At 43.3% G+C, this 24,687-nt stretch overlaps 1 protein-coding gene across 4 annotated transcripts in view; it reads right to left on the bottom strand.

Annotated features, from left to right (window-relative positions):
- Nucleotides 1-20,154, bottom strand: part of KPNA3 (karyopherin subunit alpha 3) — a 28,354-nt gene extending 8,200 nt beyond the window's left edge. For 2 of the 4 annotated variants that reach the window (XM_061570444.1, XM_061570443.1), the window contains exons 1-12: nt 19,789-20,154; nt 14,721-14,765; nt 12,104-12,193; nt 11,080-11,109; nt 9,888-9,940; nt 8,473-8,568; nt 6,791-6,888; nt 6,272-6,358; nt 3,931-4,100; nt 2,260-2,304; nt 1,308-1,439; nt 58-186 (exon numbers count right to left, since the gene is read on the bottom strand). In XM_061570444.1, the coding sequence (XP_061426428.1) occupies nt 58-186; nt 1,308-1,439; nt 2,260-2,304; nt 3,931-4,100; nt 6,272-6,358; nt 6,791-6,888; nt 8,473-8,568; nt 9,888-9,940; nt 11,080-11,109; nt 12,104-12,193; nt 14,721-14,765; nt 19,789-19,860 (1,047 nt within the window). In that variant the 5' untranslated portion in view covers nt 19,861-20,154. The remainder of the gene's footprint in view (nt 1-57; nt 187-1,307; nt 1,440-2,259; nt 2,305-3,930; nt 4,101-6,271; nt 6,359-6,790; nt 6,889-8,472; nt 8,569-9,887; nt 9,941-11,079; nt 11,110-12,103; nt 12,194-14,720; nt 14,766-19,788) is intronic. The other 2 variants (XM_061570446.1, XM_061570445.1) reach the window with 1 other exon arrangement.
- Between the last annotated feature and the right edge of the window lie 4,533 nt (nt 20,155-24,687).

Here is a 24,687-nt window from a genome sequence, read left to right as displayed (position 1 = left end):
GATTGCCAAGAAAGGCGGCACCTCCGCAGCGGCAATCCACGCGGTGCGTAAGCGCACCTTGTTGATCTTCTCCTTGGCGTGCGTGAGCAGCGCGGGGAAGTGGGAGAGAGCGTCGCAGTTGAGCACCACCTGCGTCTGCTCGTCCGTGCCCGTCACGATGTTGCCCACGGCACGCAGGGCCGCGGTCTAAACCGGCACCACCACACCGGAGTGCACATGCACGCACACACACACAAAATACTCGATTCAAGAAACGTATCGACTCTCATCTATTATGTGCTCAATATATATGCATGTAGAACTTCTTTCGCACCGTGTGGCCAACCGTGCTCATCGAAAGTACTGTTTATTGCGGGTGACTTGGCATGTTGGGCTTTTGAGCATGTGACTCAGGAACCATGATACAAAAAATATGCAGGCAGATGCCTTATTCTTGACGAGCAGATTGATGAAATATATAAATGTGTGGAGACATTTTTCAATCCACTGCTGGGTCAAAGGTTTCCCATGCCCTGAAACAGTAAACATTTTATTAAATGTATTTAATAAGAACACCTGCATTGCCTTTACAATGGAAATCTAACAAGTGTGATTCATTAGTTTTTCATTGTGACTTGCTACATTAAAGCCACAGTAACAAGCCACACACAATTGCCATTGTGGCTAGATGTTAACTACCTCGCCTGGTATACAGGAGGTCGTGGGTTCAATCCCGACCCTGACGCCTGTTAATTTGGAGTTTGCATGTTCTCCCTGTGCTCGCGTGGATTTTTCTCGAGGTTCTCCAGTTTTTCCCACATTTATGAACGAGCATTTAAAGTATTTCTCTGCTATAAATTTCAACATAATCCACTTCGTTGAGCTATCATTTGTGGCCAAGTTGCTTGTGAAAAAGAGCTATATAGTTCAGTGTGCCTTACCTAGTAAAACAAAAATAGTTTAATAATTTGAGTTTTTAAACAGACGTAAAATACTGATCGCACAATAACTTCTATTTTACCTATTATTTTACATCTAAGTTCACTGCAGCGACAACTCGAAGCCATTTCAATATAGCGCAAACCAAACATCACACAGGCATTTCCACCACTGTATACACGTAAACTACCAACACTTCTGTAATATTAAACATCACGCACCTAACATACAGAGTATAGTACACTCACACGAGCAAAAAGTGCACTCAAAACCACAAACAAAACTTACAAGAACACAAGTATCACGCATATGTAACCCAAACAAAACACGCAACAAACCACACGACACTCGCACACATCACAAGGACTGACACTGCAAATTATACAGACCTGAACTTTGACCTCCTGGTGGCTGAGCAGCGGCACCAGGTAAGGAACGACCCCGGAATCGATGACCATCTGAATCTGCTCATTACCGCCGTCCGTTAAGTAGGAAAGGGCCCACACAGTGTCCACCAGGATCTATCCACCAGCGCGCACACACACACCGGGGGGGGCTTTGTTAACGCCACACTCCTGAGAAGATGCGTTTAATATTCAGCAGTGGTGATAGCTCCCATCTCACGATGAAAACGCGCTCGCTATTTCACATCACTGTATGGGATTAAATTGGCCCCTCATCCCCGACTTGGGTCTAGAAAATAAGCACCACTTTGCGGAAAAGTAATTTCTGAAGCACAGTGTCCAGTGCCATATGAACAAGGAATTTCCTCCACCGACTAGCAACACAAACACACTAAGCCTGATTATACCATGGTGGTGGAGGTTCGTTTCATCCCATTTTTGACAAAAGCAGCCAATTTCTCCATCAGCAATAAAGGGGCAACTTGACAGTGATGTTTTGGTTGTTCCATCATAATGTGAATGTGGTTTTTGACTTTTATATCCCAATTTTTTAAATTACGTCAAGACGCAGCCAAGACGCTTCTGTTTCTGCTGCTCTTTAGAATGAAGTAACCATACCGCAATAACCTCTAAACGAGCGCACAGATTCTGGCACTATATACCATTTTAATGGCTGCACTATGCTTTCATTTTCCCCTCACTACAATACACGAAACTTGCAAAGTTGGAGTCAAATAAACACTTGCACATGATATTTAGGCGGCATATTTTTTTTTCTCCTAAACTTTGGTTCTGCCGCAATTATTCTTTGTTTTGATCGGCTGGCAGTATATTGAGAATGTATTTGTTTCTGTGAAAATTACTAATGTCGTCATCTTTGGACGGAAATTGTGGTGTGGAGGTTCTCGGCAGCAAATGCATCCCAACAAAAACTCACGTTAATGTCTGTGTGATGGATAAGAACGCAGAGCGCTGGAAGAATCTGAAAAAGAAAACGAAAAATTAATGTCACGATAAAACTCACCAAGTTGTCATTAGCACTGACAAAAAGGGGCAAAGAGTAACCACTTGTAGTTGAGATCACACTTTAGACATATTCCTTACAAACTTTGAAGTTGACAGGTTAAGGTAAAAAGTAATAACAAACGAAATTTGGTCAAAGCACACTCTCCGCTTCCATATTAGTGTGCTTGCTAACAGGTTCTTACGATACATTATTCACGCGACATTTATAAATATCCTGGAAGTGTGGTATTTTAAACTTATTGTGGACTGAGCCACCCTAACATTAAAGTGGAGCCTTAGCCACTTGGCAAAGTTTGGTCAAAGCACACACAATATGCCACTTGGCAAGACTAATTGCAACATGGACCGAGACATTTCTCAAGGTCACATACTTCAGGAGACTGCAGTGATTTTTTTTTACATTTAAACATTTTTATCAAAGGTCCCTACGGGATAAGAAAGTGTGCTTTTCTATGAATTGCTAATCACAAAAGGCAGCTTCGACTAAATATTCATTGGAGACTTAGATAACTAAATTGACTTTCCACAGCCACTTTTGGTGGCATGATTAAAACATGTTTTCATAGTGAAATTGAGTGAGATACCCATGCAACTTTCATTCTTGTTGGATTGTGCATAATAATCAGTAAAAGATGCATCAAATTATTCAAAATTGGTACAGGGTTTGTCTGCTTACATGAAGGTTAATATGTTTGTTAAGATGGCGATTACCAAATATCCTAACGTTGACAAGTTAGGTGAGGCATATGATGGATCTCACTGACCTTGGTCTGAGAGTTAAATAAACCTCTATCCAAAAATAATAGCATTTCTAATATTTACAGCTTAATATGAGTTGCATGAATTACTGATGCAAATTATAATGATGTTCTAGAAGGGCTAAGCTTGGCACAAATATAAGTGCGTCAATGCTTACAACGATATCCAACAGCCAAGTCCAAATGACATCAGATTTTAAAAGGAGATAAAACTCAATCGTCGATTTTGGACCCCTCCATAATTTGGGAGCAACATTTTTGTTTAAGAACATAGCAAAATTAAAGTGTCTCAAGAGGTGTTAAAGGGTATCAAACACCAACATGACATCCTAGGTATTCTGTAAAACATGTGATATTAAGACATGATAGAAACCTGGCAAAGATACTATTAGTTGCAAAATCCACACCGCGCTTTTCTCGGCTGTCCTATGAGTTTGAAGCGTCGTTAATGAGAACATATTTAAAGGCATGGTCAAGAGAACGAGTGATAGACACAACTTTATACGTGACTTTACCGAAAGAACCAAAGAATGCAGCATAACTATCCAATTGTTTCCTATAAGGCTGCTTAAGTAGCACTGTTTACATATACAGAAAGCACAATCGTTTCAGTAACACAGACTTTCAATTATTATTTTCTCAGTATGAATACTTTAAACTCGCGTTGGACAGCCTGGGGGACAAGTATCTACAAGCTAAGAGTTATGTATTTCTTGAGTTGCGTCTTTCTCTAAGTGGCCAACAAACACTCCATGATAGTTAAGTGGTCGACAACATAATCCACCTTTTAGGCGGTCAACTTGGCATCTAAGGTGGGCACGCACCTCCTGAATGGTTTCCATTGGTGGGGGCGGGTCCTTGTTGCGGCAGAGATTGACGATGACCCAGGTGACATTGCGCAGGAAGGTGATGGGGATGGCAGGGTTGATGAAGGCCAGAAGCGGCTTCACCACGCCCAGACTTATTACATAGTCCCTGCACTGCGGCCCGTCTCCTGCAGCAGCGACAAAGAATCTCATTCAGCGCCAACATATTGATCACACGGTGGATATTGTACCCATTTATTGCTTCCGTGGGAGTCTGGCAATGTTGAGGTTAGCCAGGTCTGTTAAGATAACAATATCTTGGTTATGTATATTTGCCCAGCTTTGCAATTCAAAGGTATGGAACACGCTTCTAATGTTGATCTGAACATGTTTTTCAAGTCCTTTAGGGTTTCTCCAAATATTGCTTGCAGCAGTCTTTTTTATTATAAGCAGAGGGGGCAAGGGTTTAATTGCAATGTTACCAGATAGCAAAAGGTAAAAAACGATTAAACAGTGGGACAACTGGTATTTTGCGTGTTGTTTTTTTAATTATATGTTGTTCTGGAATATGTATGAATATTAAATAATTGCAACCGACCTTCGATACAGAGCAAAATTATTATTTAATAAAGCAAAGAGAATATTGCTCCAATGGTCCTCGGTTGGAGTAATAATTAGGTGGTGTGTACAACAGACTCGTAGTTGAATCAAATGTTTGTGATAATACCACGTCTGGCTTTGCAGTCCAAGAGGGAACCATAGCAGAATAGGCTTCACTTAGTCCACAGCAGTGCAGCCTTATATTACTTATCGGTCATCAAAGTTTAAAAAGTTACACTTAAATGACATCCTCAGCCAACTGCAGATGAATGAGAAGTTTCTCCTTCTCCTCTGCTGCCGGAACGGTCTCCCTCTTTAGTCATCCACACAGCTGGCAAATGCATGCTCAAGACTGCACTCGTCCGTGCCTCCAGTTGGTGGCGGCTCCTTTTATAACGTCCCCTCAGCTACGATCACTGGCTAATGTGCATATCCCTAACTGCGCTGACCATTTGAGATGTGCGCACATACAGAAGCTCTAGAAACCACTACTATATTGGTTTGCTTTTAATAATTTTTCTATTCAAGGACAGACAAAATGCCACCACTTTCTAAACCCCAGCACCGAGTACCAGAGTGAAGGACGCACTCAGCAGATGCGCACACGTATCCGGCAGAAGTCATTCAAATTAGCAAAGGCACGCGCAACCTCTGTCAACAAGCAACATCAAACAGATATGTGGAGTTGTGGCGAATACACCAAGGAAAGCTTCAGTGGGAGCTCCGAGGAGATTCTTTTTGAAGGCCTACACACGAATGTCTGAAATGTTACACTGCTGTTTATTTCTGGGTGAGGTGGAGGGGGAGGGGTGGCTACTGAGAACAGAAAAAGAGACGGCGATGTTAAGAATAGCACAGGCAAACTCCTAAGCGTTTGCGAGGGGTTATTAATAATGCGACGGATTTAGTTGCCGCGTGATTCTACACTCGCAGTTAGGATATGCAGGGGGCAACATTTATGCCAAAACACTGCTTCGGGAATGCCTTGATTTTCATATCGACTTACAGAGAAACTACATTCAATATTACGTAACGTTCACGAACACCAACCCTAAAAACGTCGTGCCAGGTGTGTGTGGCCCACGCTCGGCGGTGGATCGGTCTTCATCGCGTGGGCTAAACCTCTCAACCTGCCGGGCTCCGTGACGTGGCAAGTGCATTGCAAGCACAAGTGGGTTGCTGACAACATAATTGAATTTAAAACCATTTGCCAATGCACTGCTGGATGAAGACCTTTGCACAGAATGTCAGTTAAGGGAGTTGTTTCATCACACTTCACCACGCTGGTTAGTGAAGACTAGTAAAGGTGGGTGGGGTGGGGGGGAAGGACCCAGGACAGCTTCAGATACCACGTGCCAGTGATGTTAGACATGGCCAGGAACTGAACTCGGGTCGCCATGCTCCTAGCTCAGCAAGTTAACCACTGCATTACCACTCAACCCCGCTGACTATATAGATCTTGAATGTTATCTTCACACGCGCTCATGGGTTTTCTCCAGGTACACTTGTGTCCCGTGAATTGCAAAACTCAACAGTTGGACCCGACTTTTGTAAACGATTATCATGGAATACAATTGTTTGTTCAATTCAAGCAAAGCGTTAAAATAAATTACCCTAGCAGCTTTAGGAATGAGTTAATCATTTAAAAAAATAACAGAAAAATATCTGCGATGTCGCAACGAAAGTGAACCTTGACCGATTCATCCCATTTAACAGACATTTGTGTTACGGCGACACAAGCGGACAAAAGCTGACTTACCGATGATGTTTCCGAGGGCCCACACTGCCTGCTCGCAAACGTTCTGATGGGGCGAATGCAGCAGCTTCAGGAAGAGGGGAACAGCATCTGTAGGGAAACAAGCAGGTTTTACCAAGAGGCAGTGTTTACTGATGACAATGGCAAGGTATTTTTGACAGCTTATATCTGTACCCCTTGGCCAACACAGTGACTGACGGTTTGTTGTCAATTATGAGCGTTTGGCTGGCAATCGCTATGGCAGAGTGCTTAACTCATAATTGGCTTGCATCTCTCTAGATTCGATAAAACTATAACTACTTCGTGCAAAGTAAAGATGAGTTGTCCTATGGAGGGAATAGATACACTACCAAAGGAAAGTGAAATAATCACGAACATTTCAGATTCACCAATCAACACAAGCACCACCCAATCAATGCTGGTTTGAGCAGATACGCTTTAACTTGGCTTCGAGCAAGTCGACCAATTTGTCAAAGTATGAAAAACAGTCAACACAGCCCAGATGCCATGAGTGTCACTCACTGGACTTGACAACGGCTTGCGTTTGCGCCGACGTTCCTGACGCGATGTTGGTCAACGCCCAGGCCGCCTCGAACTGCAGTGACGGACTACAGTCAAACCAACACACATACACACAAGTAAACATGACACATTCACAAAGGATGCCGCTCTTATGCAGCACTCCGTGTTTGCATGCCGCTTATTCTCCATCCACTGTGAACCAACATTTGACATCCCCTGGTATTTTAACAATTTATTTTTTATATAAAGCTGGATAGTGGATATACCTGAACAGTGCAAAGCGTGGAGAGGTGCATGCTTGGATTTACACCGTGAGAACTCGAAGGAGAACAAACAGCTTCAGGAGCATAGGCAAGTTAAAGACATTAGCTGTGAAGACAACGCGCTTGGACAGGACGTGTCGCTGGTCAGGACGATGGCTGGTGACAGAGGAGGCCAACGGAGGGGGAACATTCCCTAGAGGATGTCCATCAGAGTCGAGTGAGGAAATTGGCTCATGTGCAAGACTAGATGGATAGTTGCATCGAGAGTGAGAGGTTTTCATAGAGCAGTAAATGGATCATGGCTGCTGCTGATGAAACAAGAGGTGCAATATTTACATGTACTATTACATGTCATTACTTCTATTTCAGACTTTTTTATCCAAAACTATTATTGGCTCGTTTTATATTCAATGCAATGCTGCTGTGCTCTAACAGCAGCCACGGATAAATTAAAGATGATAAAATTAGTTTAGTGCAAATGTTGCAAGTAAAGCTCACTGAAAAAACTACTTTTCATCCAAGACAGTTGTAATGATGGCAGTAAAAAAAAATTCATAAAGTATGTTATAATTCATAACTTTTATGATATAAAACCAATTGCATGAATCTGGTTTTAAATCAACAGTTTGGCACCAAATCGGTCTCTTTCCATCTATCAAACAAGGGCATACTGCCATCAATAACAAGCCCTACCATGTTAAAATGTACAGTACATGATCATAATTAATTCACTGTTTAATGAAGGCCTCTCCAATCTGTCACAATATCTCAATCCTTCATAACAGGTTTTTTTGGTTAAATCGCGTAAATATAAATGTGTCCTTAAACCCACCACCACCCGACACACGCAGTTAGTAAGGTTTGTCACGTAAACAGAACGTGCCAATCCGTTACTAGTACAGCACTCCGGTGTGTTGGAGAGCAAATCCACAACATTTACAATCCGAATGACATTTCACCAGTAATTACAACTAGCTTCATCAGGTGACAGCCAGATTTGTGGTCACGAAAGCCTACGTCAAACTGATCTCAATCCTCGTTATGCAACAATCCATCCAGCGACAGCACGAGCTGATTTAATCGTTCCATCTGCAAGATAGACTCGCGCTTGGGTGTGTTCCTTCCTTTGGCTGCCACTCCGTTAAATCTCAAACACCGGCCATCAAACCTTCTAGCAATCTGTCCTGCCCAAGCACCCTGACTTTTCTTGACAGGCAATGAGGTCTCTAACTTTCCGTATGTGATTTAGTGCACGTTTTCCTCTAGCGTTCTCAAACATGCTTCTTTTAGCTTTTGTTACAATTTTTTTTACAGATTCTGATTTGACTATGCAGGAAACCATCCTTACTGAGCGATGTAGTAAATTCAGTGGGAGCCAACTAAGGTGTGTGCATGTGCCACTGGTGACCAGATACTCACTTATCCTCTCGCTCAAGACACTGCACGAGAATGGGAAGGATCCCAGAATTGATGAGGTCGTCAATAGGGGGGTTCCGATCGCTGGAGAGCAGCTTCCTGCAAGAATTAAATACCATCACGAATATCGTACATAACAGCTTGTTAATACAGGCATGTACGCGAGCCTAGCCCTCGGTGCGTATCCCATACTGTGTGCAAGCATTTGGTAGACAATGTCAGCTTGGGTGTACTTCATTACAGCCAGCTTTGTGCCGTGCCAACCGTACCAAGTGTTCACTCACAGCCAGGGGAGTGAAAATGTATCTATTAATATCAATTCTTAAGCACATTATATATGCGAATAAAATCCATGCATATGTAAAAATATGTATTTTTAAATGTATGTTGCACATAATATTATCATGTGACCCCTACAACCATGAGAGCACCTGCAACATTCACCACAAAATTACATGGACAAAATAGTTATTAGATATCATTCTTAGCCTGAATTTTGAGGGGGGGGGGCAATTGTTACACCCATACTAAGTGCTGGCTGCAAGACTGAACAGTGATCCGTGTGTGTGCATGTGCACGCTTTTACGCCTATGAAACGGAGCAAACACATTGGCAAACTTCATTAATGGAACCAATATGATCATCAGAAGATAACATGGCAAAACCAGTTGAACTACACTTGAACTTCAGGCAAGTCAAATGTTTGTATGAGAATCCATGGAGGTAACCAACTTTCCAAAGCTTACAACCATGCTCTTTACATTCATTATACAATTTTAATTAAAATACAATTTCATACATTTTTGGCATTCAGTGGTTTAACAAATATTTAACAATTTTGTTCATATTTCAGCTGACTTACCCATTATAGGACAGGCATCTAACGAGTGAAATGTAAAACAGAAATTACATCATCGTTTCTTTTCTTTGGAAACTAAATCCCCATCGTTCATTCCAAGGTCACTTTTTTATGAAAGGTACTATCGTAAGTACATTTTAAAGGATTAAATAATATTGGCATGACTTCTATTTGTCAGTCTGTAACAGTGGCTGTAACGTTATTGTGTTTATTGTATAAAGTTAACTCTAACACATCGAACAAAAATGATTTCATATCCATAAAAACTAAAATTCTGACTACACAGGAAACAGCTGATAAAATATACACTTATAAATAAACATAATGCTTGAGATAGACCTCACATGTTAAATTTCAGTTTTTCCCCACAGAAGACAACCCCGGTTTTGGCAATACTATTTAATCTCCCATGCTGCTTCAACAGCCATTTATTTCCTACGACCCAAGCAGCTGCAGGAAAACACCCAGCGAAACAACGGATTTATTTCACCAAACAATGTTGGGAGAGGCTCTATTTGGCAGAGGTGTTTCATTGTGTGTGCAAGTTTGTCAATCTCACCGTGCAGCCTGAACAGCGCTGAGCTGCACATTTGGGTTGTCGCTGGCTGCATTCTGCACACCAAGGCAACAAGATCAACAGTTAGAATCACGACCATCTAAGAAACAAGCCGCAAAACGCAAGTGCTGAAGCCTGGGGTTGCGTTCAAAGGTCCGTGTCAGCAATCAGGCGCAAGGAATTTTCACCGTTTTGCTGTATCCACCACACTCTTTGTGAATTACATTTAGAACAGATCATAGGTCAATCGTTTGCATTACTAATTACAACTAACATCATGCTAGTTGTAATTACTAGCATCATGATGCGAGTTGTAATAATTGGAAAAACATCGTACTCGAATTGTAAATGTTGTGGGTTTACTCTCCAACACACCGGTGTGCTGTACCCGTAACAAATTGGCATGTTTTGTTTATGTGACAAATCTTACTAATTGGCTGTGTCGGGTGGTGGCAGGTTTAAATTACACATTTACATTTACGCAATCTAACCCTAAAAACATCTATTATGGATAGCATTGGTCGTGAAAGCCCTACGTGTTAAAAACACTAAACCCCAAATAAGCCCAAGTTAAAGTCACAATTAAGCTCTCTTGCATTATGTTAAGCAGCAATGCAGACCAATCCGATTAAAGCTTTCTTAAGGGAGAGCCAAGTGTTGGGCAAAAATATTTAAAAAAATTGAGCCCTATAAACCACATTAATGTAAAATGCAATTTCTCATGTTGTGAAAATATATATTCAATATGAATTGTGCAGCTATTTGGAAGGGTTGATGGTTTAGACCATGATCATGAGAAACTCCCTTTACCACCCCCCCCCCCCCCCATTATACAGGGATAGGTGCGCATATGATGACCATGACAGAAAGGAGGTTGCTAAACCTATTAATGCAAGCTGAGAAGCGTTCACGAGTATGCATGAGTTTTTCAACCACACTCTGGGTCCTTCCCAACCACGCTCAGAAAATAATAAAAAACAGACATACTAATCATGCAAAGTAAGGCCTTTCTGAAAAGAAGCGTCTAATAGCAGCTTTCCTGGGTATGTGCATTCATAACTTTATTATTACTGCTCCAAAACTGCCACGTAGCTAATCATTGTCTACACACTGCTGGCTTTACGATTCATCAGCTCTTGGCCAAAAGTCAAACAGATTTTTGGTGCAACAATCAGAAGGAACTTTGTTCACTCACCTGCACGATGGCTTCCAACGATGCATTTTGCTGCAGGGAACAGATACGAACGAGGGCGACAACACATGGTTAGACAAGGATACGCAATGCACATGTTAAGCACACAAATATATACACCACAGAACTTGGATTTATAAAGTTACTAAACGCAACTGCATCTCACAACGATGTAAAAAGCAATGGGCATATTTTATAGTGAGAGGTGGTCAGTCATAGGCAAAGTAAAAAACTTAAATCTTGTCTGGATGTGAACAGGGAGTCAAGAGCACCAATGGTAGGGGGGGGGAGTTTCAGACGATAGGGCCAACAGAGAATAAGTGACCTCCCGCTGAACAGCTGACTCGGGGCTTCAACAGAAAGCCTTGGCTGCCTGAGTCGGGAGTGAGTGGGGGGCGGGAGTAGAGTGAGATCAGAGGGGGCAGGTAGACAGGCGTGAGTCCAGTGGACTCATAATTTTAACTCTGATCGACACATTGGCTAAGTCATAATCTAAAATCCTCCATTTAGGAGTGTGGACTGTGGGGGGAAGTGATGCAAGCATGCACACCTAATTAAGGCTGGCATGACCACACAAGGGCGAGTGACAACCCATGCCCAGTTGCTATCTTTGTCTCACCAGTGGTTATGTTCACACGTGACACCAGGTACGACTCGGCAAAGGCTGAGTCAACTTTTCAGGAGTCCGAAAATAAAGTCAGCTACCCATGTGCATGGAAATGGAACCCAGGCTGCTGGGATGATAATGCACTCCCCACCATCACAACAAGTAATATGTAACGTTTCACGGCCCTTGTATAAATATGATTACAATTTCGGGTGGCAATTCGTTTCATTTCTCATACTTCTAGGGATAATTGTTATCTCCATTAGCCTACATCTAACATTATTAACCTATTGGACACAAAAATTCAAGAAAATATTTTAACCAACAAAACAATGTATAATGAAACAAAACCCCCACCATATCGGCGTTAGATGTGCGTGGCCGTCTGGCACACTTCACACGTGACCCACGCAGCCCTACCAGCCGGAAGTCGCCATCAAAGTCGAGCTCATCAAGGATCTCCTCGTGCGGGACGTTTCTTCTCTTCAGGAGGTGCTCGTCCCGTTTGTTCTGTGGGGCAGGAGGTGGGAGTTGGAGAGGCAGCAGCACGGGGTAGTAGGCCACCATTGAGATTTGCCGCAATCCAATGTCTTATCCGAATGATTTCCCGTGTGCTCTTCGATTAACAAGCACGGATTTCTAACGTAATTATAGTATAACAATTAGAGACAGCTCGCTGACAAAGTTGTTCTCTTGATAGGCACACATTGAATAAAATCTGCTGACTTGGCTCACCATTCCTCAGGATGAGCACCAGTGTGAAACTGCACCGTGCCATAGGAGTGTGGAATTTCCATCACTCGTGTAGGAATTAAAATCGAGAAACTACCGCACAAACACATGCTTATAGATAGAGGGCTTGATACATGTGGTGATAAAAAAAACATTGGTCTCCACCAATTTTAAAGAGATAACAGCCAATAAAGAATTCCACCAAATATCAGTGAGCACCACCTTGTGTCCACAACACACATGAGAATAGAAATGGTATTGTTTTGCACGTGAGATTCCGGTTTATGGGTAATTAAAACTTCTTTTTTAAGAACAAAGTAAGCTCATTGATATACAATCTTAGCGAGTTGACATACTAATCCAAGACATAATTCCAACACTAATCTTGGACCTGCAGCGAACTAAAGGGCACTCACAAGAATCTCTGCTTGATGTTCATTCGAATTAAACTAATCTCACATGCTGCTGCTGCAGCTTAAAACGATTACAAGTTTGAAAAAATAAAAACACCTGTGGCTTGACACCACTAAATTTCTACATGCATTACAGTATATGTAATCACTTTTGACATTATCCTCATCGGTGTGATGGTGCAGCGAGAACATCACTCCGCTTTGTAAACGGCGACGAGGCACGAGTGGGAACATGCTGGTGACAGCCATGAGTGGATGATGGCGACGGTGACACCACCCTAGGGGTGCCTCACCGAGCCATGGGCAGGTTGACACGTGTAGCCGGTGGAAGAAGAACGTAACCGTGTTTATAAAAAAAATGAGCCGTGTTCACAATTAACACTACTCTGATATAACAGATCAGGAAATCACCTTCCCCCCCCCAACCCCCCCCCCCCCCCCGAGGAGAGATGAAGCAGAATTGACCAACTTAAGACTGGGTTCACGTAGCATTTCAGAGTCATTATTGTAATACCAAGAGTTCAATGGATTAAACATTTCACTCAATCCCAAATTATGACGTCAAGGCCTCTCCTCCTCCCCCAAACAAGAATCCTATGACCTGAGGATTACACGAATAACAACCCAAGAACTGTCTTTTTACTTGCGTCCTTGAAGTCAGGTGTGGAGCCACACCCATGGAAATGCCCTAAATTGTACTATTATTTTCTTGTTGCCTTCCACGAGTGATATTTTAATGGCAACTGATCAAAACTTAAGTCCCTGGCTCTGCCCCAAGCATAATTCTGATTGGCTGCCACTGAGCCGATTCATAATGTTTACTATTGCAAACTGTAAGCCTGTTAATCACACACCGACATCACTTACACAATGCTTAAGGAGTTGTATTTAGTTACATGCTGTTGGTAACCACGTGTGGCCCCACCTTAAAATCTGAGATTGTACTTTACACTGGTTCACTACATTATAAAAAATATATTTATATATGAAGAGTTTGAAATTGACATTGAACAATTTCCTGGTGCAATTATTACACGGGTAAACGGTGTTATAGTCCAACAGACTGCACATTGTGACTAACACATTAACGCATATTTCTAAAACCTTAAAAAAATGTGCAGGGTGGCAAGCATGTGAAACTCATTCCATTATTTTGACTTCCCATCACGTGCCTCAGTGCGAGTGTGACACAATTACATTACAAACAAATGTGCTGTTGTCACTGATGGGGATATTGAAGCTCATCATTTTACCATCCGTATCCTTGAGAACTGAAAAACCTGGCCCTCTATTGCCAGTGACAGTTAAAGCCCTCGCACAGAAAGGTGAATGGGGCCGCACGGTGTTAATCTTCCCTAACGAACCACACAGTAAGACTAATAAAATATACATTATGGCACTAAAGCTCTTAGATTTGGCATCTGACCTAATGCAGAAAAGCGGGATTCCCAGTGGTCATGCAAGCACAGTTCTAAAATATTAATTATAACCAAACTCAAGACACGGACACTTCCGGAGCAAACATTGTCATTAATAAGCATCAGCAATACACAGTTCTCAGAACTCAAGTAGTTATGGTTCACTGACATTTCGAATAGTCTACAAATTGGCCGATTTTAGGATAAACGACAATGCTTTTAAGCAAAACAAATTTCTCAGTCATAAAAGTACATAAAGATACTTGCATTTCTATTGACAACCTTCTCGAAACAAAGGGGTAGTAGTAGTGTGTCAACAGATACTACGCACAGTGAATTTGAGAATGCTCATTTGCGAATTAAAGATGACAATCAGCCCTTATGAATGATTAAGGCCCAACAACCTCACAATTTCTACGCAGTGGGCGTGACAACGAAGATTTATGCGTCAACCGCAGATGAAAATCGCGTTACCTTTCGCAGCTCGATGGTGACCTCGTTTCTCTGCCTCCGCATCGTCTGCAAAAGAAAAACACGCAACAAGATGATCGGTGGAGCCACGAACGAAAACGCATCTGTACAAAGCGGGGATGACCGACGCGGCTTTACCATGTAAATGTTTGTGTTGTTTGTGCTCTGCTTGTTATCCCAAGCACATGTTTATTGAGTGGTTATCACAGAAACGCTTTGATCAGCGAATACTGAAAGGCATTATGCTCTGCACAGCCCTCCACACGAATCAAGTGAAACTGACCAGCGTACGAAATTCTGAAATGCCACTCAGCACATTACGATGATGTGAATCATGGCCCACTCACACCCATGATTCTAACATGGTATTTCCATACAGTATTTCTGTAATCGAGTTCACAGCTCCGCTGGATCCACATAATTCGTTAACTGATCAACATGTGACTTTACGTCAAAAACAATGCTCTGACCGACAATACGAAAAATCAACATTCCACACAAAACAGAGTATGACTCAGCTAAAGCAGAATGAACCAAACCGGTTCCCAACTGGTCAAATCTGATAAGCAGGTCAACAGCAATAAGTTTATAAACCCCGCAGACAATAACAATCAGCAAATGTGTAAACACATTATTGGAATTGCACAAATTCATTGGCTACATATGAAATGGTAACAGGGGGAAGCTGCATTTTTGTGCAAGACTGATAAAACACCACATTCACTTCATCACACTTGAAATCATTTACACTGCCACCTCATTCGGATTAAACGAAAATACGGATTAGCAAGGAGGTTATATACTTGCAATCAAAGCCATTAATCCAATTAATCAAATGCATTCATCCTGGCGCTTATGCCGTGCGGAAAGATATTGGGCGAGAGAGTCAGGTGAAGTACGGCATTTGGGTTGTTGTCGTCTCTACAGAAACCTGCTCGAGGTAATAAACCAACAGCGAATGTTTCCATGTCACGCAAGCACATGGCTCACGACATGCGAGCGGCAAATGAGTGGCATTCATTCACTCATTCGGGAAAAGCAACACCGATTTAAATAAAACTTTATCAAACAGCGAAGTCCCGAGTAAAGTAAAATATAAATGTCCTTTATCAGAACCCTCACCCCTTAATTGGATGTTCCATCACCAGGTTTTGCCAAACACTGGTACCGAAGCTAAATACATTTAACGTGTTTGCATTCATGTAACCAAAAAGTGTTTGCATCACTACAAGTCCGTTGCGTCTTTACGCTGCTCCCATTTACCCCGTTTCACGAGACCGTCGCCAATCAATGACTTTGGAACGTAACTCGATTGAAAATGAATGTATTCACTCCAACGTTGTTTTGAAAATGTTAAAATAAAAGCTGCAGGTTGGGGCAGCGTACTTGAGGGAGCAGCACGCCTCCTAGCGGACACTCACGCCTCGGTGTTGACAGCATCGCCACACTGTACGCACTTTTAAATCTAAATTGAAAACGCATTTTATAAAACCGTTTATCGTGCGTTTAGTTTTCTGTCATTCCCCCCGCACCTTCGATTAGCACGGCTGGCCACGTACGATGCGAAACAAGTCCAACATACACACAGTACTACTTTCTCTAAATGCAATCTCTGCCGCCACCTGTTTATATTATTTTTTATGAAGCAATTTGAAATTGTTACGCAACATCTTTTTGGATACATTTAAAACTTCACGTTTTCCAGGGACGCATCCCAACATAAATAGAAAGACTAACAGTACACTACTGACCTTTTATATTCCGCACACTCATTGTTTATACACACAAAATGCATGCTCATTTAAATAGAGTATTTTCACTTCCTTGTCTTGAACGTACAAGTTTGCTAACGAACACATTTATGAGATCTGCATGGGCAGCAGAGTAGCAACCAATTCGTTCTCCCCCCCACCCACATCCGATGAGCATGGTTGGCTAACGTACGGTGCGAAAGAAGTTCACACAGCCAACGAATGCGCCTAACACCCAAGACAACATGGTGTGAGCGCGTCGTTAATGATTTATTCTTGTTCACAATTGCAGTGTAAGCAGAGGGGCATGACAATGCCAGCGTTTGTTGGCACTTGTTACCATCTTGAGTGGCGCCAATTATAACAGCAGCCCCATTACAATTGGGGTTCAATTTTGAATGGGAATTGGTTTGTTATTCATGTCGACTGTATTCGGCAACGTTGTATTTTTACGGTTTATTTAGCGAAATAAGTTGAACTACCTTGTTTTTTTATTGGACTTGTTTTTTTACGTATTCAAATATTATACCTTGAAAACTGTTCATGGGGCTGCGGAAGGTTTAAGCATGGAAACTTTCAACGACAAGTAATTACGTAAATTTCCTTTAAAGTAATGCTCGGCCTTAGTATTTCAACAAACTCGTTGAGTCACCTACTCCAAAAATACTGAGTGTCTAAAATTAACATGAGATGGGAAGGGAGCCTCTGGTTCAAAGCCGTTTTCTTGATTTCATTACGAATAAACAAACTTCAGAGACCTCCTGCTAAATATCAGGTCTGTCGCTCAAATAATCTCCTTCATAAAATAATCATCAGTGCGAAGACAGAATGATTTATTGTTGGTTATGTTCAATATGTTATGACTGTTGTCACGAAAGGGTTATTGGAGTTAACGTATAGAGGGAGGCATCCCCACAAACATATGTAAAACTACTAAAGTGTGCAGACAATAAATATGTCAAAGTGAATATGCATGGGGAGGGTGAGTGGATACAGGTTTGGCATTATGAATCATGTGCAAGTGAGAAGGGAACACGGACGGGCCTTTAATCTGGATTTAAATGGCAGGACAGAAGACCAAATAGGCACCAAAGTTTTTCCCCCCTACATCATAGCTTCAAGACATTGACCCCATCTCCCTTATGAACATTATTTATTTTGGCTCCTTACTGCAGCTCGTTTGTCGCTTCCAGATCCTTATTTGATCAGGAAATGGAACTAACTTATATTGCTCAATACCAGGGTGCCACTTTTGTGAGGAGGGTTTGGGTTCATTGAATCTGACCTCAATCCTCTTCATGAGATAGCCTGCGACGAGGCGTCAATGTGAATATACTTTAAGTGAAAGCGGGTTAGGGCTATCCCTATGTTTGCCTATAGATGGGAATGTGCATACGAAAGACCCACGTTTCTCACCAGAATATGGCTCTTAAGGCAGCTGTATCCTGAACCGGAAACAGTAGTTAAGTGAATTACGTTTAGGTCTAAAGTTAGCTTTAACAATAACCCACTAATCTACTCATTTAAGGACCTGGAAGCGACAACATATGTAATATTTAGGATGTAGATAGGCATAAACGTGACGGAATTATAATACTGTATTGGGTTAAGGGTTGTAACTCGCCTTGACCGTGACACTAATGCATGTGTTCTGTCCAGTTGTGTGGCTTTGGCTACCCATGAGTCATTACTATGAGGTAATAGGTTGGCATTTTGGCGATCCTAAATATGAAATACTGTATTCAGATGCGTAGATTAGTGGGTTATGGTTAAAGCTAGCTTTAGCCCTAAAACGTAATTCACTAAAAACAATTGCCTTAATAAGAGCCATATTCCAGTGAGAAACGTGGGACTTTGTATGACCATTCCCAACGATTTAATTTAACTACCAAATTGGATTAGTCTCAACCGACTCTAGAATCATGACTAAACTTGATTATGTTGTGGTATGTTTCCTTACTCTTTGGTTCTTTCGGTAAACTCACGTAGGTGAGAAAAAAACCATAGCTATACAAGTGAAAATATGATCGGGCTTATCCAAACTACTGAACATTTATGGAAATTACTATACATGGCTAAGGTTTTAGCTTGCCTTAATCGTATTCGAATGACAGCATTGTGTATGTTATAGGTACGACCAGTTACAACTATATCCTGGGTCAGAGAAATAACAACCCACATCATTAACATATTGCAATGACCGGCTTGAGCGTGTTAGATATGACCAGCCCTAAACCTACTCATAAAAAATTGTATAGCCTCGGCCATAATTACATTTTAAGGAAAGCTCGAGCTAGGTTTATATATATTATTACCACCACCAACTCTAAATTTAATCCTTTGATAAACTAGTTTAAGGTCAGCAGCGCAGCTATCCTTAAGCATACCGATATTCACATAACAGGCTTTAAATGTGTTTAATACATGTCCAGCTCTAAATAAAAACTATTTATACATCTGTAGTTTTAGATTGGTAGCCGTGTATTGCGATTCTTAACACCAACCATTCCCCAATGTGCAATCACCGGGCTGGGCTCGTGACTAATTCGCCTGAACCCCAGCCTCATGCAAAAACAAGGCGATACAAGGGTAAGCGTGAACGAAAAATAAAAGGCTACCACAACTGTTCACAATTAGTCTTACCAATACAATCGCCGTTATACACACACACATATATATACATATAAAGATGTTTATTTCGCGAGCGAAGAAATGGCCCGGAAACGCCTCCCTCAGCCCGGCGGCCCCCATCGTGAAAAAACCTCGGAGCACGCCGGCACCCAGCCCACTAAAGACGCCGATAAACACCACCAGCACGCAAACATCCGCACGGCCACCGCCAACAGACGATTGTCGCCGTTAAAGCTACCAAAAAATGGTTTAATCAACGAGTTTTTCGAGCGCCACGGGCTTCGGTAAAAGTGTGCGCAGCAGTCGCAGTCAAGGAGAGGCGCCTCCTCCTCCTCCTCGGCTTTGCCTGACGCCTCGCCCGGCCCGGCAGCCGGCCCGGCACGGGGGGTCCCACAGCCACCCCTCGCCCGAGAACCCCGCGGCAAATGAAACGCCACACGAGCCGCACACGAGCCGCACACGAGGCACAGCTCACAAGAGCGGCGCTTGATGGCAAGTCGAGGCGTTGAAATGTAATCGACGGAGGCGGTGGCGGCTGTGACGAAGCCTTATTAATGCGAGGGCGTAGGCCGCAGGCTTCAGAAGGCCGGGGTTTTATTTCTCCAACGCAATTCCAACTAGAAGATGTACATTGACACAACGATTATAAATAGTGACAATCGGGTGTTAAATATTCACGGGAGGCTCACCTCGGCATCGCGACCTTTGTTTTTAAAGCTCTTGATGCGGTGGTTCTCAGCCAGCTTGTCGCTGTCCGCCATGTCGCTCTCGCAGCGGCGCTAACGTAGCCGAATATAAATAATATAACCGCGCGCGACGGCGAACGAGGAGCCTTCACAAATAAATTAAAAATACTGCCGAGCCTTATTAAATTCAGAAAAAAACACCAGCCGATAGCGTCAAAGACGAGAAAAACGACTGCGTCGTCGCAACCCGAGAAATCTAAGTTCTAATAAAAATACAAATTACGAACAAGCACGACTCTTTATCGCCCTCTCGGACAAAAGCGGCCCCAGGCTGCCTCGCTCTGCGCGCAAAATGCCGGGATTACATTTCCCACTGCGCATACGCAAGCCCCTCCCCCTGGAGCCCCCCCATGCCCCCCCCCCGAGCCCCCCCCACTTCCACACAAGCCCCACCTCCGCGAGCCCCTCCCCCTGCACCCCCCCCCCAACCCCGCCGCACTCGCACCATGTGACCGCTGTTGCCTTGCCTACCGTTGGCCGGTGCCGGGGCGACACGTGACCGCGACTCCCCAGCGCGGCACTCCGATCCGGTCTATGAAATACATTGGCTGCTTTGGTCGAGGGGCCGGGGGTTCCACGGGGGGGGGGGGGGGGGATTAAGCGAGGGGCGGGGCGGGGGTTGTGGGGGGGGGAGGGGCCGCCTCGCTTTGGATGCCGCAGGGGTGACGTCATAAGGGAGGAGGGGGAGGGAACTCGGGCGGGTGACGTCACCCGCTAGGATTCTTCGGGTCACGCTTGAGGGCTTATTGAGAAACGCAGCCGTGAGATGTCCAGGCTGGTTGGAGGCCATGCACAGGCGTTTCATGCAGTGGGAACGGTAAAATGAAACAGTTTTCCAAAACCCTCAGGCTTCAATAAGAAAACGCTGTAAAAAATATTAAAAAAAAATATTTTAAAAAATATTTTAAAAAAACTTTTAAAAATATTTTTAAAATATTTTTCAAAAACTTGTTAAAATATGGCACTAAAGTAGTTCCAATGACCTTGCGTGCAGAAAGTCGCACAAATGCGAATGAAAACAGGAGTCGGGGCAAGAAAATAACTGAGCTTTCTCTCACCAAGCCAATTCACAGGAACATTTGAAGACAAAACATTGGATTGGAGAGATCAAGGCATGAACACAAATAATTTCATGAGCTGACAACGGGTTATAATAGCAAGCGATGGAGAGATTTGAACAACTTTCTGCATTCAAAACAACGGTTAAGGATAACAAGTTGCAGAGCGAAAAACTAATCGTTGGAGAGTCACAACTGGAAAACAGCAAGCGAGTTACATGTATGGTAATTATTGTAGGCGGCACATGATTGCATTGATACACAGGTGAGCAAGAGGAGGTTAGAGTGATGGTGAATAATGAAAAACAGCATCCCAATGAGCCTGCAGAAGTTCCCAATCACTTCAGCTGATTTACCTGCTGTCGTCAAAGTGATTTCCTGCTTAAACGAGCCTTGAAGTGGTCCTCATTTATCTACAGCCCTGAGCCAGTGCTCCACATTCCCATGGCGGTGGCGCGTCTATCCACAGAATAAACTACTGGGTTTGAAGCTTTCGTGACTGCAAGGATTCATACTCTTAGGTTTTTCGGTAAAGTCACGTAGGTAGAAAATAAAATTAAAATTAATAAAATTAATAACATAAATATAATGAAATAATAAAATAATAATAAATCACGACGTTTCGGAGGCAGCACAAGTCTCCGTCATCAGGTGGGACCGTCACAGATAGATTTGCTGTATCAAGTAACGCAAAGATTCCGAGATACAAGTTCTTAAATACAAGTTAAGGGGGAGGAGGGGGGGGAGCTTATTTATTTTATTTTTTACCTACGTGACTTTACGGAAAAAACCTAAGAGGAATAAACTACTGGTTGATTCTTCCAGACTATCAAGGGGCCGTCCATAAATGACGTCACGCACCTAAAGGGGGGGGGGGGTCAGACATTTGTGACGATGTGTGACGAGGGGGGGGGTTGATAAATGTGACGTCACATCAAAATGCGCAACTCTAAATAAATATAGACAACACGTAACTAAATAGACGTTTTAATACATGTTTTCTCCTACAACATCAGAGTGCAGCGCCACATTAAATACGCACTACAAAGACAATAGTTTAAAGCGATTTGAAGCATGTTTTTTTTAGGGGGTGGGAGCAGAGCTTTGTGACGTCATATTTGAGGGGGTGTCTGACTTTTTGTGACGCTGTGTGACGACGGGGGGGGGGGGGGTCAAAAATCGTCCAAAATCGCGTGACGTCATTTATGGACGGCCCCCAATCCCAGTGAGGTGACTGGCTGATTTAACTCCCACGCAGGATGACAACTCGCAACCTTCTCATTGGGAGCCCCTTGTGGTGCCACAGCCGCGGAGCGACACCCCCCTGTCCCCCACACACAGCGCACACTGACACACAGCGCACACTGACACACACACTGACACATACTGACACACACAACTGACACACACACTGACACACACTGAGCATATAAGGAAGACTCGGGGCTGTTGCAGTGGGGTCTCCGCCTGTCCAAGTCTGAGCACGTGGCCTCTGAATAAAGAAACCATCTCAAGACAAGTGTGTCCAAGTCATCATTACACATGTATTGAAATGAACAAGGATGTAACAGCTTGGGAACAGAGATGATGGAAGGGAATTCCAAAGTCGTACAGTGCGAGGGAAGAAGCAGAGAGGGGTACAGTACTGTACTGCGAGCTGTACTGTGGTAGTTGAACACAACAGTACTATTGAGGCTAAACAGTCAGTCTGGTTGACCGAGTCCTCAAATGGGTAGAAAGAATCTAAACCTACCTACCTACCTACACACACTCTCACTCACCTGTCAACACATAGGATTTCGCGACCAATATAATCCATAATATAAGGGTTTTTTGGGGTTAAATCGTGTAAATATAAATGTGTCGTTAAACCCGCCACCACCCGACACAGCCACTTCTTAAGGTTTGCCACGTAAAGAAAACATGCCAATTCGTTACTAGTACAGCACACCGGTGTGTTAAGAGAATAAATCCACAACATTTACCATCTGAGTACGACTCACACATCTACTTACCTATTCATACACTCACTCACTTAGCTACACACACACCTACCTGTTAGGGAGCACCTATGAAGGCCAAAATGGCACACAAGGGGGTGGGTGGCCAGCAGCACGCTCGACTGCCTTTGCCTTTGTCTCACTAGTGGCGATGTTTACACACCACGCCAGGTACTCATTTGAGGCTGAGTCGACTTAGGGGAGGCCCAGGACAGGTTCAAATAATTGTTACACTACCGCCCCCCACAAACTCACTCACTCACCTGCTTACATATGTAGTGACATGGAATGGGTCACTATGGAGCATAGCGTGGGTTGCTGGCAGGGAAAGGGATCTTCTGTTGCAGCAGCCCTGTCTGTCAGCAGGTCACGCCGGGAGGATAAAAGGGGACCCCGAGCGAAGGTTCGGGGCTGTTGTTTGGAGTGGAATCACATCGGGCTGCTGGAGTCTTCGTCACCATCTTCACCTTCTCGGCGTTGTCAGTCAAGCAGTCTGTTAGTTGTCTTGACTGAAGTGGAGTTACTCCTTGAACCCTGTGAAGGCTATACTAAATAGAGTGCCTCCTATTCCTAGTGTCTCTGAGTATATCACTACACATACACACTCACTCACTTACTACCTACTTACACACTCTCTCACCTACTGACAACACACTCACTTACCTACTTACAAAGACACACTAACTCACCTACTCACATACACACTCAGTCAACCACCTACACACACTCACTAACCTGCCTATGCTCTTGGCACAGGGTAAAGAGCAAGCTTTATAAAGTGGGCGTGCTTGATTGCAATCCCAATTGCTCAATAAAATTCTGCCGTGTTGTGAATTCGGGGCACAATAGGGCTTGTGTTGGCATCCGAAGGAGCAGCAGGAGCAAAATAATAATGAGCGCCATTCATGCAGCCACCTTTACAGAACTTGCTCTCGGACCATGGCCAATCCACTGCTGGATGAAGGTCGTCCCAAGACGTCGCATCTTCTTATGAATCCGCCATGCGACAATGCGCCTGGCACCTGCTCACGAACTTGTTTCATTGCACAGATCTGCACGGCGGATGTCCTCTCAGAGGCCATTAATTCATCGGCTGTCATTCTCTACGGATGTCCCCTAATCCGGCCACTTCACAAGCTGTACAACAATGTAACATTAATCTTGCGTAGATTCACTGATGTCTATTTCCCCATGTTTTGAGCAGTTTGTCCACAGTCTCTTTTCTCATGTCTGGCATTTTCACATATCTGTACTATCCATCAGTCCCCAGCAAATTGAATGTGACGTTGTACTGCGCAGTACCAAATGTGAGCCTCCTGCGGTTGTACTTTAACAGTAACGTGGATTCGTTTTCTCATTAAACCCTTCATGCGCATTAAGTGTGACCCATGCTCATTTGAGGCAGGGCATTTTACTATCGGCACATGATCATTTGCTACGAAATAACATAAAACAATGATTTTTTTATTCAGCATTTTCTGTAAATTATGAGAAAAAACATACAACAGAACAAAGTGTACAAGTTGTAAACAAGTAGATGTAGTCACACAGACGTCGTGTGGCTCTCAGGGCAGAATGCTGAAACCGGCACTGCTGAAATCCTGGGTTCGAACACAGGAATCTTCCTGTGATTAAACTGGGTTCTCAAGTGTAGCCAGATGATGGTCTAAGTCTGGTCACCGTCGAATTTGGTTTTGCACTTCGTTTGGCTATGCAGTATAGTCATACAGCTCTGTAACTCTCGTATCCACAGCGAGTGGGAAAGTGCTGTCCTCGATTGGGCG

Source organism: Lethenteron reissneri, chromosome 45 (genome assembly GCF_015708825.2).
Source record: "Lethenteron reissneri isolate LAM-NWPU_2019-01 chromosome 45, ASM1570882v1, whole genome shotgun sequence".
Taxonomy (NCBI): domain Eukaryota; kingdom Metazoa; phylum Chordata; class Hyperoartia; order Petromyzontiformes; family Petromyzontidae; genus Lethenteron; species Lethenteron reissneri.
The sequence above is the reverse complement of the archived record's forward strand: the minus strand, read 5'-3'. Positions and strand labels throughout refer to the sequence as shown.